The 15,737-nt window shown below is 40.9% G+C and overlaps 2 protein-coding genes across 3 annotated transcripts in view; one reads left to right on the top strand and one right to left on the bottom strand.

Moving 5' to 3' along the window:
• LOC149232881 (RING/U-box superfamily protein) overlaps positions 1-15,737 on the top strand; it is a 179,791-nt gene that overhangs the window by 102,950 nt on the left and 61,104 nt on the right. The window lies entirely within an intron of this gene.
• On the bottom strand, positions 8,219-8,914 carry LOC149232882 (receptor-like protein 9DC3; the record flags this gene model as incomplete). The annotated part of the gene is made up of 1 exon (XM_089376895.1): positions 8,219-8,914. A coding segment is annotated over one exon (696 nt), but the record flags the coding sequence as incomplete, so codon positions are not given.

Raw genomic sequence — 15,737 nt, 5'->3', positions numbered from 1 at the left:
GATCTAATGGCTCCGATTCATTTACATCAAGGGATGAGAATAAATGTGCATTTAATTCTCACTTTTATTTTTTAACTCACCCATTAAATAAAATACCTACATTGTACTTTATGTCTAAAGTCACTTTTCACTTTATAATTTAACATTGAATTCACCACTTATAAAGTCATTTTCACTTTATAAAGTCACATTTAGGAAAATAATTATTTTGGACACTTTTCCCTAGGTAGAGACTAACCTATGGGAAACTACTTGTCCAAGGTACATTAAAAATCAACACTCCCTCTTACCGAGGAAAGTGTTTCTCACCACACCCATTTTGTCCTTGAAATGAACATGCTTGCCTCTTGGCAAGGACTTCGTGAGAACATCGACCACTTGCTCGTCTGTTGATATATACTCCGGCTTCACTGCCCCCTTCTGAACATAGTCCATGATGAAATGATATCTGATGTCAATGTGTTTTGACTTGTCATGAAACACTGGATTCTCCGTGAGTTTAATGCAACACTTATTATCACAGTGAATAACCGTCGTTCTCAACTCCTGATCAAATAGGCCATACAACAACTTGCAAAGCCAAATGGCCTCACAACTAGCCTAGCTAGTAGCCATATACCCAGCCTTATAAGAGCTCAAAGCAACTGACTTTTGCTTTCGATTGAACCACAACACAACTGTCGAACCCAATCCGAAGCAACACCCTGAAGTGCTTTTCCTGTCAGAAGCATAACCTGCCTAATCTGAATCTGTGTAACCTGCCAACCTCACTCCATCTCCCCGCCTATAGTCCAGACCATAATCAACAGTTCCCTGCACGTATCGAAGAATGTGCTTTGCATCTACCTAGTGCACCTTCCTGGGCTCATCCATGAATTGGCTAAGCGTGTTCACTGCAAAGCATATATCTGGCCTAGTGTTGACCAGATACATCAAGGACCCAATAAGTTGCCTATACAATGTGGGATCCACCAAACTAGAATCTGAAACATGAAGCTTTTTCCAGTTGGTGATCATAGGTGTAGACATGGGTCTATAATCTGCCATGTGAAATCTGCTCAACACATCCACAACATACCGCCCTTGCCCTAGAAAGATATGCCCCTCCTCCTGCCACACTGCAAGCCCCAAAAAGTAATGCATCAACCGATTGTCCTTCATCTCGAACTCCATAGCAAGATTCTCCTTGAAACCACTAATCAGTCTCTCTGCCCCAGTAATGAACAAGTCATCAACATACAACAAAAGAATAAGCGAATCATCCCCCACAATGTAGTATAGGTTTGGATTTGCATCACTCTTCGTGAAACCCATCTGTTGCAAGTAAGTATAAATCCTCGAATACCAAGCTCTCGGAGCTTGCTTAAGTCCGTAGAGTGCTCGCCTCAATCGACATACATGGGTCTCCCGCCTAAGTACCTTAAAGCCCTGTGGTTGCTCAACATACACCTCCTCCTCTATAACTCTGTTAAGAAATGTGGTCTTCACATCGATCTGATGGATCTGCTAACCCATTTCTGCAGTAATAGAAATAAGAGACTGGATAAGAGTGTACCGAGCTACAGGAGCGAAAGTCTCATCATAGTCAACTCCCTCTATCTGTGAGAACCCTCTAGCCACAAACCTCGCTTTGAACTTCTCAATGCTACCATCCACAACATGCTTGATCTTGTAGAGCCACCTGGAAGTCACAACTGACTTGCCCTCAGGCCTAGGCACCACTTCCTAGACATTGTTCTTAATGATAGAGGCATACCCCCCCACCACAGCCTCTCTCCATACCTCTTGGCTGGAAGCCTCCTCATAGTTAGTAGGCTCAGAGTCAACAATGCTGGTAGCCTTGGCTACATAACTGCAAGATCGCCCAGGTGGCACACTCTCCCTGTTCACCCTCTTTGGAGGACCAATGGGCTTGGCTTCCTTCAAGGTGTCTTGAATCCACTTGGGTCTCTCTTCCTTGAAGAAGCTTCCCCATAGAGAACCTCATCCTCTGCCCCCCAGTCTGGTGAACCTGAAGGTTTGCCAACTAACCCTGGTGTGCTTGAACCAACACCTGTCCTCGAAGACCCTGTATTGGCACCTATGCATGTGTCAGCTGAAGTGCCATGTGAACTCTGTACTAGTGGAATCCTTAAAGAAGTGCTTAGTGAACTTGCCACTGGTGCCTCAGATGTCACTGACGTTGAAGTACCTCTTGTACCAATTGATCCAGAACCTTGAGGTCTTGCTCCCTATACGTGACCTCCCTGTTGAGGAGAAGTCTGTGACTCTCTCTCACCATACTTTCGTGATCTCCGATAGGCCCTATCCTTCTCGAACTTCACATCCCTCCTAATCACCACTCTCCGTTTAGAAGGAATGAAGATCTGATAGGCCTTCAAAGTCTTACTGTAACCCATAAAGATACCCTTCTTTGCCATGGGTTCCAGCTTCGTCCTCTGCTCCTTGGGGATATAAGAATATGTGAGACATCCAAAGATACGAAGATGTCCCACATGACACTTCTCTCCAGTGAAAGCCTCCTCCTGAGTCATATTCCCCAATATTCTGTGAGGACTCCTGTTTCGAAGATAAACAATAGTATTGCAGGCCTCAACCCACAAAAACAAAGACAACCCCTGATCATGAATCATCGCTCTAGCAGCCCCAACAATAGCTCTGTTCTTCGTTTCAGACACCCCATTCTGCTAGGGGTTGTAAGGAATCGTGAACTCTCTCCTAATGCCCCACTGTGCACAAAAGTCAGACAACCCACCATCGGTGTACTCACCACCATTGTTTGACCTCAAGACCTGGATCTTCCTACCCGTCTGCTTTTCCACAAGAGCTTTGAACTCTTTAAAGTGACTGAAGACCTCATCCTTGGTCTTCAGGAAATATATCCAAGTCCTCCTAGAGTAGTCATCAATGAATTCAACAAGTTCATTTGCAGCAGTAGGAGGTACAAGCACTAGCTGCACTATATCCCAAACTGTTGCCTCCTCAAACACTCTTTGAATTCTGTCCTTCCAAATGACATAGTTGGATATCCCATCTAGTCTGTCCTTTATCCTTAAGAACATGGCCATCACTGCTGTCCAAAATTTACAAAACCAAGAAAATGGAGGAATGAACTTTCCAGCACACCTTGCTGTCCCAAAATATCCGTTTGTTGTCCACACTGAGTTTGGTGTCCAAAAATTCACTTTGTTGTCCAAACCACTGTTTGCTGTCTGCTGTTCAAACTGCAATTTTCAGCCTGTAGCTCTGATACCATGTTGAAAATTGATGATTAAAAAAAAAGTTTCCAAGAATCCCAACCTGATTTTAATTTCATCTTATCACTCCTATTCAGTTAAATGCCCTTTCCCATAAACATACATTCAACATATAGAATTCTGGAAATGAAATTTTCAGATTAAAACACATGGGACTGTTGTTAATTTTAGGTATGTTCTTTGCTGAGAGCACATTTACTTCAATTTTCCATATTAGCTCACTATCAATTCCAGACTAGCAATCACATTTAGCATGATAGTAAAATGCAGATAGAACATAAACATAAATCATAGAAAACAAGCCAAGACGAGGACACAAGATGTGGCGCCATCCAGTGACAAACCCCAATGTGGGGAAACCCTTCATCAATTCTTCTTATGTTCTTCAATAGTTCAACAGAGAGAGATAGTACATATACATCAGAGGTCAACATTTTGACTTATCAAAATAAGAGCAAAGATCTTTTCTATGAAGATCATACAAGAAGTAGTTGATCTGAACTCAGGTGAAGGTATACTGCTTCAACTGATTCTCGAAGGTGATTCCATCACCATGCTGCAGCCATCACAGTGAGCTGTTCTCATCACTGTGCTGCTCTATCACTGAACTGCACCCATCACAGTGAGCTGTTCTCATCACTGTGCTGCTCTATCATTGAGCTGCACCCATCACTGTGCTGCACTTCGTTACACTATGCTGCACTCATCATCATCACTTTGCTGCACCACTGTCATGCTGCACTTGACACTGTGCTGCACCCAATCACTATGCTGAACTCATCATCATTACTGTGCTGCACCACTGTCATGCTGCACTTGACACTGTGCTGCACCCAATCACTATGCTGCACTCATCATCATCATTGTACTGCACCACTGTCATGCTGCACTTGACACTATGCTGCTCCCATCACTGAGTTGTACCTCATTGTACTACAATACATCATCATCATGCTGCTGCAATACATTCTTGTTCCTGCTCCATGCCCATCATCACTGCGCTGCACCATGCTACACCATGCTGCACAAATGCTGCACCCATCTTCACTGTTATGGAACAACCTTAGGTGCTTGTTATGGGCTTGTAGCCTAGCAAAGCAACTAGCTGTAACTTGTAGAATCTCTGCTCCATTCATGACTGCATTAGTCACCAAGATCCTACACCCAAGACTGTAGCTTGTCTTCACTTGCTCCCACAGGCTGCATAAACTTCTGTCAATATTCCACCTAGCACAAACTCAACATAGATACAACGTGCATCTAATATATCTCTGTTGCAATTTGAAGTTTGGTTAGGGCAAGATGACAGTGATCTTCATCCCACTCAAATATGCATAAACTGTCCTTAATTTGGCCATGCTATCATACATCTATGTGGCATCATGATGACAATTAAGGATATTGCAACAAGGTTTCTATGAGCTGCTAATAGACAACGGTTAAGGTCATCTTAGGATAGCGTGTAGGGATCTCTTTGAACAGTAATACGAGTCTTCATAAGACTGTTAACTCAATAGATTAAGGCAGCGTAAGAAGGACCTTGAGACAACAGATGAGATCCGTCCATGGACTGCGTATACCTCTCTTCCTTGACAACGTCTAGGGCACCAACTTGCAACACTTGATTGGACTGCGGTTAGGGCTTGTCAAGGCCCCCTCTTTACAGCGTATACATGCCTTCTTTTGCTGGCTATGAAACCTTCATTGATTGCGTTCTAGGTGACAAGAACAACAGCATTAGACCTGCGTTTAGGTCACTCCCTTGCTGCGTTATGAAACCTTCTTCCTTGACTGCGTTATCCTTCATGACTGTGTATTAGTTAGGGCATCATTTAGGCCAGGGTTAGGGCTTCTCCATACCAGCGTTAAGCTTCTCTATCACAGCGTAAAGCCTTTTCCATGACAGCTTCTAGGGCATCTCCTATTAGGGCAACGTATCACCTAGAGCACTCCTTCTAGATCTCATCTTCATCAAACCTAGAATAGAATGAAGAGAGATCATAAGAGTGTGTGTGACAAATGACTTAAGATCATAAGAGTGTGTGAAGAGAGATCATAAGAGAGTCTTCTTCTATTTATACTAAAACGTGGAGGATAAGTGGGGCAATTTGGTCGCTGGCCGACCTTGACGAGTTGTCACATAACACAAATAAATTCATATCTCTATGAATAATTGTCGGAATCAGATGATCTTTAGATCAATCCTACACTTCTCGACGAGAGGAATCCAAGAAAAATATCAGCTGCCATGAATAAGTAGACCCACATGGAGTTTGGCCCTAGTTGCCAATTTCAACAACTGTCAACACATGCTAAGAATAAATATGGACATAACCAGACCAATGACACACATAAAAATACAAGTATTTTTGGTCAACTTAGACCCAGGCAAAACCCCTTCAATCTTTTCCAAGGAAAACTTGTTAGAGAGCTCTTCAAATTTATTTATCTTTCAAGTTCAGGAAAAATACATTTGCAGACAAAACAAAACAACAAAATACAACTTATCTCTTTAGCCCAAAACTCCTTGAAAATTGTGCCCAAGAGACCTTGGGATCTGAAACCCAAGAGTCACAACATTGTACTATAAATGTAAATCTCTTGTTAATAAAAAAAAGCATTGCATGATTTATCTTTCACATTGTTTTCCTATCCATGTGTGTTTAACATGGTATCAGAGCCGCTTGTTTTTCTGTGGCCTGTCCTGCACCTCTGCACATAATTCTATGTCTGAGCTGCTCATACCTGAGCGCTGCCTTGACATATTCATTTGAATGCGCTCTGACTCCAAAACCGTTTCATATCCTCTGCACTCCCTGGGCTGTGCATATTCCTCTCCTGACATGCTGCCTCTGCCTCTGCCATATAACGCATCTGTCCAAGCCGTTATGAGACCTGCGTTCTCTGTCCATATACGCACCATTTAAAAGCGCTGCACCACCTGGGATTTATCATTATTCCCTGACAAAACTGTGTTTAATGATACGCTGCTCAATTTTCATTGTCTCAGAGGCCCCTGCGCTTCAAAGGGTTTGGTCTCTACATTCATAGCTGTGGCCGAAGGTCTCGAAGAACAGTATAGCAAAGCCAAAGGCAAAGGCATTCATTGCATGCTGTAGGGTTATTATGGTGTACTTTGCTTCTCAGGCTTTCCAGCACAAGAGGAAGAAGAAAGCACGCAATTACTGGTAAAATCCGCTGCTTATGCCTAGAGATTTTCTTGTTTTTGGATGCAAGATTACGAATGCGCGGTGTTTTGTTTTGAATCTCTTCCGTAAAGTAACAACCTTTTAGGAGTTTTTTGGGGTTTGTTCCCAGCACAGACGCTGGCTTTTCTCGTGGTTTGAACCGTTCCGCTTGGGGAAGGTTTTGTGTTTGAGGAAAGTTTCAATCTTTGAAGCTTGGAAAGTAGTATTTTTCTGAAAATTTTGTGGAGTTGAGCCGTTATTGAACGGTTTTTTTTCGAGGTGTGAAGTTCTTGAGGAGATATATTGCAGTTCATCGTGGTGGAAGAAAGAGGTCCGGTGAAAATCTCGTCTGCTGAGTGGCTTCTTTACGAGAAATTGAGTCTCGGTTGTTTATTTTGAGTGAAATTTGTGTTTGCAAAGCTTTTGAGCTACCCGAAGCTGATAATTCTCGGCATTTAAGCTTTTCCTTTAAATTTCGAGCTCAAATCCGTGATTTTTAGGGATCTCTGTTTTGACGAGTACTTGTGAAGATTTTCTGCAATTCTGGTTGCAGTTGGATTGTTAGAAGCAAGGTCATCGAAGTCTTGTTGTTCAGGCCGTTCTTTAAAGCAATTTAAAATTTTCACTAATTATTTTGAGGAACCTTTGCAGTCCCTTAAATTTCTTGCCTGCAATATGGATTGCAGAGATATGGACACGCTGAAGGCTGAGAAGATGATGGCCGTTTGTGGTGACTTATCAAAAGGAGGTCATGAGTTCGATAAGACCGCATGAAAAGGAGAAACGAGAAGCCGTATTGCTCATTCCATTGCCGCTGTTCGAGAATACTTCGAGCATCTGAAGAGACACCAGAACGTTAATGCGAGAATGCCTCTGTCCGCCTGCTTTGGAACGGTGGTTTGAAAAGTCGTTTGGAAGGCTCTTCCCTTTTTGTGGCTTGGCTGTAAATTAGAGCACTGGGCTGAGGATGAGTTGAGCGAGTTTTGATATGCGTTTTTAATGAATTGATGCTATGATGATTCGGTGCAGCGTTTTCATGTGATATATATATATGCGCTCTGTTATATGCTCAACATATATGCGCTCTGTTATATGCTCAACATAGATGCGCTCATTAATTTCTGTGTTAACCTGGCTGTGAATTTGTTCTAAATTTCTCATCGAAATTAGTTTAGTATTTGGTATGTGTGTTCAACAATGTCTGAAACCTGGCACCTAATACTATGTGTCCGCTCCATCCGTGATCGTTTCATCTGAGGGTTATCTCTGGTTGGCATGTAACTGTCTCTGGCTATCTCAACATAGAACTGTCTCTCCTATTTTTGCCCTGTGTATATAGGAAATATCAACATAATGAGCGTATTATAACTAAAGCTACTTTTTAGTTGGAAGATTGATGGTGGACTTGCTAATGCCTAAGAAGAGATATTAATGGATATCTATAGATCAAAATCTCTGAAAGAGAATACCTAAAGGTGTTCATGTGCACTAAAGCATTTATCAAGAATCGAACTCTCATCATCATCGGTGCCTCTGTTGCATTATTCATTCTGTTCATGATTATGCCCTTGCTTCGCTGCGACAGATGTAAATTTATCTATTGATGAAGTTGCCTCTATAACTCGTATGAATCCAGAGAGGGAGACGTTTCATTTGAAATGATCATAAAAAGAAGCAGCATCACCGTGCCCCTTGGTATTATTGTTCAAAGGTGGAGACAGTAATCCCTCATCTCCATCACATAAAGCTGATTGACTCGACATTGTCTTGATGTTACAAAATTCTGATAGAAGAAATTATTGCCACCGCTATTACGGCCGCTATTATTGCCACCCGTGCTGTGTTATCATCGTCTTCAGTATTACTTACCCCTGGATCTGCCTGCCTGCTGAGGTAGCAAGATTGGTTAAGTGGAAAACCACAGAGAAATTTATTGCCCAGATACGAAGAATTAGCGAATGTATTGAACTGACGACCTGTTGGAATCACACCAGAGAGATTATTGTATGAGAAATTCAGTAACGCCAGGCCGGTTATACCCGTCAACGCCGTTGGTATTTGGCCGTCCAGATGATTTATAGATAAGTCCAGCAATTCCAGCTGGGTTAAATTAGCAAGTGCAACCGGGATATTGCCACTGAGAGTGTTGCTGGAAAGGTTCAAATTTCTAAGGCTGTTCAACAATCCCAATTCAGAAGGAATCCGCCCACTTAGTTGATTTCCAGATAGATCCAAAAATGCCTGCGTCGCAAAGAAATATGTGTAAAAGAGCTCCCCTCCCTTGAAATTCAATATGAGTTTGTCCTGCCACAGCGTTTCCGGCTGAGACTCTGCTGCACCGTGTTTCCTCAGAGCTTGTAAAAGACCAATCTTTGCGGGGATCTTACCAGAGAATTTGTTGTTTGAGAAATCCAGAAGTTGCAGGCTGTTGAGATCCCAAAGCCAATCCGGTAAATTTCCTTGTAATTTGTTAAAATTGACATGGTGTTATAATTGTTGAAGTTTTGATAGCCATCATTTAGTGAAGGAGTATTTGAAGGATCCAAGCAAGTTTGCAGTTGCTGCTGCCCAGTTGTGGTATTAAAACTCATTATAGTATCTGTCCACATATATATGCATTGATTCATTTGCTGCACATTTATAAAGGATATTGCTGTGTACTGTGAGTGGGTATTACTTTTCTGCATTGAGTAATAGTTGTGATCAGTTTTTAAGGTGTAAATCTGACATTGAAGCAAAAATGGCTAGAACCAGTGATGTATTACAGTTCCTTAAAACTCTGATATTATCTGCTGTTGATGACACATTACAAATCAGCAAAGGATCTCTCTCAGAAATTCAGACATGTCTACAAAATGCACAGGAAAAGATCGATTTTTTGCAGCTTGAATCACAGCTACAGCAAGAAGAACTACATCAAAATAGACACCATTCTGAACCTGTTTTTGTTCAGAACATTGAGACAACCACCCATCAGCAGCGTGTTAATAATGGTACAGTGCATTCAAATAAAGCAGCAGTTGTATATGCAGATGCAGAAACTCAGTCTGCACTTCCCAAGCCCATCATCAGACCTTGGGAACAGCTTGTCCACAACAAGCACAGAACTGGTCTTGGATATGATAAGGACTTGTCCTTTCATATTCCAGACTATGCCAAGCCCATTCAGTTTCAGAGTGCTGGATTCATTCATGACAGTTCACTTGCTTCTCATGACAGCTCACCTCCAGCTGTTCCATATTCTGCCCCTCTTCCACAGCAACAACAACAACAAAAACAACAGATCGTGAAATGCCAACACTGTGACCGAGTTGGCCATTTGAAAGATCACTGTTTTAATCTTCATCCATGTAAGCACTGTCATAAAACCAGCCATTCTTCACACAGATGCTTCAAAAACAAACGTCCTGCAAGAACAAAGATTCATCTTGGATGGATCGCTTCTTGGCAATGGGCATCAACAGCCAAGAAGATATTCCAAACACATGTCAGAACTTGTTCCAGAGTATTGAACAGTCTTGCAGTTGAGTTTTCTCCACCTTCTCACCTTGTACCTGACAGGGGGGGAAATGATGGTCATCTACAAGCTTCAAAGTCACATCAAGCGAGCCTGAGCCACAACCTGCCACACCAGTTTCAGAGTTGTAGCCAGCGACAAAGATGCCCCTGAACATGCCTTCAATTGGCAATCTGGGACACTTCCTCTAGCAGAAGACTCCAGCTTCTTGCCAGTTTTGGAAGAATTCCAGGAATTGTAGAGTTGTTGGTCATCCTTAAACCATCACAGATTGAGAACACTTCCTCTAGCAGAAGACACCAGCTTCTTGCCATATTTGGAAGAGTTCAGGAATTGCATTAAGCATTCCAGAGTTGTTGGTTATCCTTAAACCATCACAGGTTGAGACTTCCCTTTTCAGGTTGAAGTTTTACCTTTTATGCGGGGTGAGACCTCCCTTTTATGGTTGAAGGTTTCCCTCTTTAAAACAATAGGATCACTTCCTCTAGCAGAAAACTTCAGTTTCTTGCCAGTTTTGGAAGAGTTCCGGGAACTGCACTAAGCGTTCCAGTGTTGGTGGTCATCCTTAAACCACCGCCCTTTTTTACCAACATTTCATAGAGCACATTCAGCCTAGTGCTGCCATGTATTTTTTGCACATTTTGTATTACAGCTCTCTTCTTGGACTCATACATAACCCTTCGGATTAAGGGGGGGAATGTTGGACACCTAATCCTAAAGGGTTAGTGTGGAAGCCGAAAAGACTAAGCAGTCCAAGAGACCTTGGGATCTGAAACCCAAGAGTCACAACATTGTACTATAAATGTAAATCTCTTGTTAATAAAAAAAAGCATTGCATGATTTATCTTTCACATTGTTTTCCTATCCATGTGTGTTTAACAATTTCCGTGCCCACTTGAAGCTGAAAATATGTATTGTACGGATACGACTGTACGGGCTGTACCATACACACTATACGGATTTCTATACCACTATACGAATTTTTGTACTGCTGTACGGACTATACATTTTTTTTCAAAAACTTCTCTCGAACGACGTGTAGCTCACAACATTAAATTCTGCTCGTACTGTACCTTCTGTTGTCTTCTAAACTTTGATTTCCAAGCCCAGAAATCACTCCTTCAGCGTGTTGCAACAAATTTCTCCTTCAGAACTTTTCTCCAGCTCTCAGCCTCCTTTTTCCAATCTGCTCATGAAGAATGAATGCAGTCTCTCTTTTCTTTTCTCCCTTTTGTTTCCCTAAATGACTTTTGGGCAACCTTAAGATCTAATGGCTCAGATTCATTTAGATCAAGGGATGAGAATAAATGTGCGTTTAATTCTTACTTTCTATTTTTTAACTCACCCATTAAATAAAGAACCCACATTGTACTTTATGTCTAAAGTCACTTTTCACTTTATAATTTAACATTGACCTCACCACATATAAAGTCACTTTCACTTTATAAAGTCACACTTAGGAAAATAATTATTTTGGACACTTTTCCCTAGGTAGAGACTAACCTATGGGAAACCACTTGTCCAAGGTACATTAAAAATCAACACAAGATTGGTATAAAGATCATTTCATTCGGACAAGCAGAAGTGTGATTTTGAATTTATGCCCACACATGTGCAAATTGTTCAGGTCGGCCTCATTATCATGTAGGCTCAAGAAGCTCAATGGATGTGTCTCTTCACCCACAACGAAATGTATAAATACAAGAGACCTCACACCTCATTTGGCACATTCATCACTCAAACATTCTTCTCACTTCATCTGGTTGGTTCGTACAACTATTGGGCAACTTCTCTCTCTCACACGTGCGGCAAGGAGGACGACTTTTCTGGGTTAAACTGTAGATCGAAATTTCAGAGTTCTGTGACAGGTATGACCAACGTTGACCGAGGGCTTGTTGACCAAGTTTGACTACATTTTGGGGTAAAAAATTTGATCTTTTTACGCCACATTTTTGGGCACAAAAATTGAGGAATTCTGGATAGTTTGACCAGTGTTGACTTCGGGGTTGATTGCAATTTGACCATAGAAAAATTACAGTTGTTTTCTCTCTCTTTGACTGAGTTTGACCACAGAAAAATTACAGTAGTTTTCTCTCTCTTTGAACGAGTTTGACCGAGCTGCTTTGGGATGACTTTGACCTCCTGATCAGGCTGAGTTTGATTGAGGAAGACCGAGTTGCTTTGAGGATGATCTGCTGCTGCTTTGACCAACATTGAATTTTTGGTTAGGGTTGAAAATTGACTACAGAAATTTATAGCGCTGTTTTGACTTAGAAATGGGCAAGTTAATTTGATTTTTGTACTCTCTCTCTATTGAACTTTTGATATAATAATAAGAAGAATTGATCAAAGGGTTTTCCCCACATTGTGGTTTTTCCTTGGCATCCACCAAATCTGGTGTCCTCTTGTCTTGACTTTTCTTCTGCACTTTGTTTCATGTTCTATCTGCTTTTAGTGTCAATGTGATTATTGTGATTGCTATTGGAAATTGGAAATTGTTATTGGGCTACTAAGGAACATTGAAGTAACTTGTGTTAAGCATAGAACATACCATCGTTAATTAAATTAACATGGTATCAGAGCCCAGGTGAAGACAAAACCCAAGCAAGAGTGAGAAAAGCAATCACTAAGGAAAGCTGTTGGACAAAATATTGGTATAGCTTCAATGACTACTACATCATACTTCAAATTCGAGGACAAATCCAACTATCATGCATGGAAGATGACTTTGGATTTGACTTTGGAAGAGAATGATGCTATGGACTATGTAAAGGGAAGAGTGGTGGAGCCTCCTTCAAATGCACTTGCTGCTGCAGAAACAAAGTACAAGAAAGGTGAGGCCAAAGCTAAGTTGCAGGAAATGTTAGAGAAGGGTCCGTTTCCAGCCGGAAACGAAACGGAAACGAGGAAACTCGTACCTTATGGCCTGGAAACTCGTACCTTATGGCTTCTAATTTTTTATTGGGCGACTAAAATATCTTCTGGATGTTTCTAGATGCCTCTGAGTGGGGCAACCTAATGTTCAAGCCTATGGCCCTAGTGTTGATATGCAGTTCATGGTAATGTTAAATTCTTAAAGTAAAAGTGAGATTCTCCTTTATTTTTCATTTTCATCCTTTTACTTAAATTTTTAACATTACCATGAAATGACTCAGGATGTTTGAGAGTGGTTTCACCCTTATTGGATTTCATATGGAGAAAGAAGAATTATAGATCTCACTCAAAATCCAATAGACTTACCTATTTTTCAGGATTTCAGGATTGGGGGGATTACAATGTTTCCATTGGATTTTGTCATGTACTAGGGTATGGAACTCACATTTAATCAAGAGAACCAAGCCCTCTATGCACGGGAGACTCCCAATAATCAAGAGCACGTAGGGTACTAGGGTATGGAACTTGTATTTAATCAAAAGCACTAAGGTCGTTTGACTATGTAGGAGGAGACTCCCAATCAAGCACGAGAAAAGAAATTAGAAATTTCACGTGGCTGATTTTTGATATTGCTATTTTCATTATGTGATCATTCATGAGTAAATGTGATGTAGAATTAGAGACTTATAGTTTATGCATTGACAATTGACAATTTAATCATAATGTAATAAATTAGAATGTATCATATATGCTTTATGATTGCACATATTTCTTAAATGTCTTAATATATATATATATTTTGCATTTCCTAGTTTCCAAAATTTGGGGAGGTCATGTTTCGTACCCGTGCCCGTTTCGGAAACTCGTACCTGTTTCCCTGTTTCGTGCAACTTAGGGCCAAAGGTAAGAAAATTATTGTAGCCTCCATTCTAAAGCATTTGGTTGCCTATATTTTTGATTTGGAAACATCTAAGGAGATGTATGATAAGCTAGTTGGGATGTTCAAAGTAAACAATGCAAATCAAATCCTCTTTCTCAAGAACAAGTTGAAAGACATCAAGATGGATGGAGGAGATTCTATTCAATCCTATTTCATGAGGATTCCCTAAATCAAGAATGATCTTTTGTCTATTGGAGAAGTTGTTGGTGACAGGGAGTTCACTCTCATTGCACTTGGAAGTCTTACAAGAGCATGGCATGTGTTTACCACCACCATCCTCAACAATGACAGGATTTTGGGTTTTGATGAATTAATGGCTAGATGCACTCAAGAAGAAATAAGGATGATGGAAAAGATAAGCCCTCCAATGGAAATGATCCTACTACTTTCTTCGCTCATGCTAAGAGGAAGAACAACGCTGGTGCAAGGAAACAAGGTTAAGGGTTTAAGCCGAGATTCAAAGAAGGAAGAAAAGAAGATGCTACAATTGCAACAAGTTTGGCCACTATGCTAGAGAGTGTCATCAAAAGAAGGATACTTCAAGGGATGATGACAACAACAACCACAACAACTACAAAGGTAATGGCAATCAAATGAACAACAGTTTCAACAATAAAGGAAAGAGGAATGCTCCCACTGCTCGGTATACAAATGGTCGACCTCCCAGAAGATCAAGAAATTTCAGGCATGAGGAAAGTAATGTTGTAGAAGACTAAATTGCAAATCATACTTGAAGATAATGCCACCTATCCCGTTAAAGGAATAGGTACTATCACTCTTCACTTAAATCAAGGTCAAACCATTCATCTACAAGAAATATTGTATGTGCCCGATTTGAAGAAGAACCTGATATCTATTTATGCGATCGAAGATAAAGGCTTCAAGGTAGCATTCATTGATGGAAAGGTACGCCTTTGGCAAAGAAACCCTAAAGATGCATTTACACTTGGATTTTTTGTTGATGGTCTTTATCAAGTTAGGGGAAGTCCTTTGGGAGCCATGTCTTGCGACACCTCTTTTCAGTCCGAATTATGGCACCATAGATTTGCCCACCTTCATTACAAAGCCTTACATGGGGCAAGGAAGATGATCACAAGTATGCCCGATTTCAACATGAATCATGAACGTGTTTGTCAGGGTTGTGCAGTTGGGAAACTTACAAGGGGACCATTCCCCTCAAGTGAAAGTCAAACTTTTGATATTCTTCAATTGGTCCATTCTGACCTATTTGGTATGTTGCCCGTAACATCATTAGGAGGATACTTATATTATGCTATCTTTGTGGATGATTTCTCTCACAAAACATGGATCTATTTCTTGAAGAAGAAGGATGAAGTGTTCAAATGGTTCCATGCTTTCAAAGCCTTGTTGGAGAATCAAATAGGGAAGAAGATCAAAATATTGAGGATCGACAATGGAACTGAATATGAATAAAATGAATTCAATGAATTTTGTAGAGAGGCTGGCATTAAGAGGGAGACAACTATTGCATACACTCTTGAGCAAAATGGAGTTGCTGAAAGAAAGAATTGAAGGATCATGGAAGCCACCCGTGCCATTCTTCATGATCTAGGTCTATCGAAGTTCTTATGAGGAGAAGCTGCAAATACTGGCATATATGTTCAAAATAGGTGTCCACATCAAGCATTAAATTTCAAGACACCAGAAGAAGTTTTCACTCGTAAGAAACTTGATGTTTCTCATTTTAGAATATTTGGTTGTCTTGTGTATTTTCATGTGCCTAAAGAGAAGAAAAACAAGTTGGGAGCATGTGGGAAGAAAGGAACATTTGTGGGCTATAGTGAAAACTCAAAGGCATATAGAATCTATGTGCTTTGGGCAACGAGATGTGGAAGTAAGTCATGATGTTACATTCGATGAAGACACTGCTCTTGGGAAAGCCAGAGACCTCCCCATTCCAGGAAAAGAGAATGATGATGCTACAGGAAAGCAGGTTGAAC

The sequence above is a fragment of the Pinus tabuliformis genome, chromosome J, assembly GCF_031772625.1.
Source record: "Pinus tabuliformis cultivar Carrire ecotype Pingquan chromosome J, CPIR1, whole genome shotgun sequence".
Taxonomy (NCBI): domain Eukaryota; kingdom Viridiplantae; phylum Streptophyta; class Pinopsida; order Pinales; family Pinaceae; genus Pinus; species Pinus tabuliformis.
Note: the sequence above shows the minus strand (reverse complement) of the source record. Positions and strands in the feature narration are given on the sequence as shown.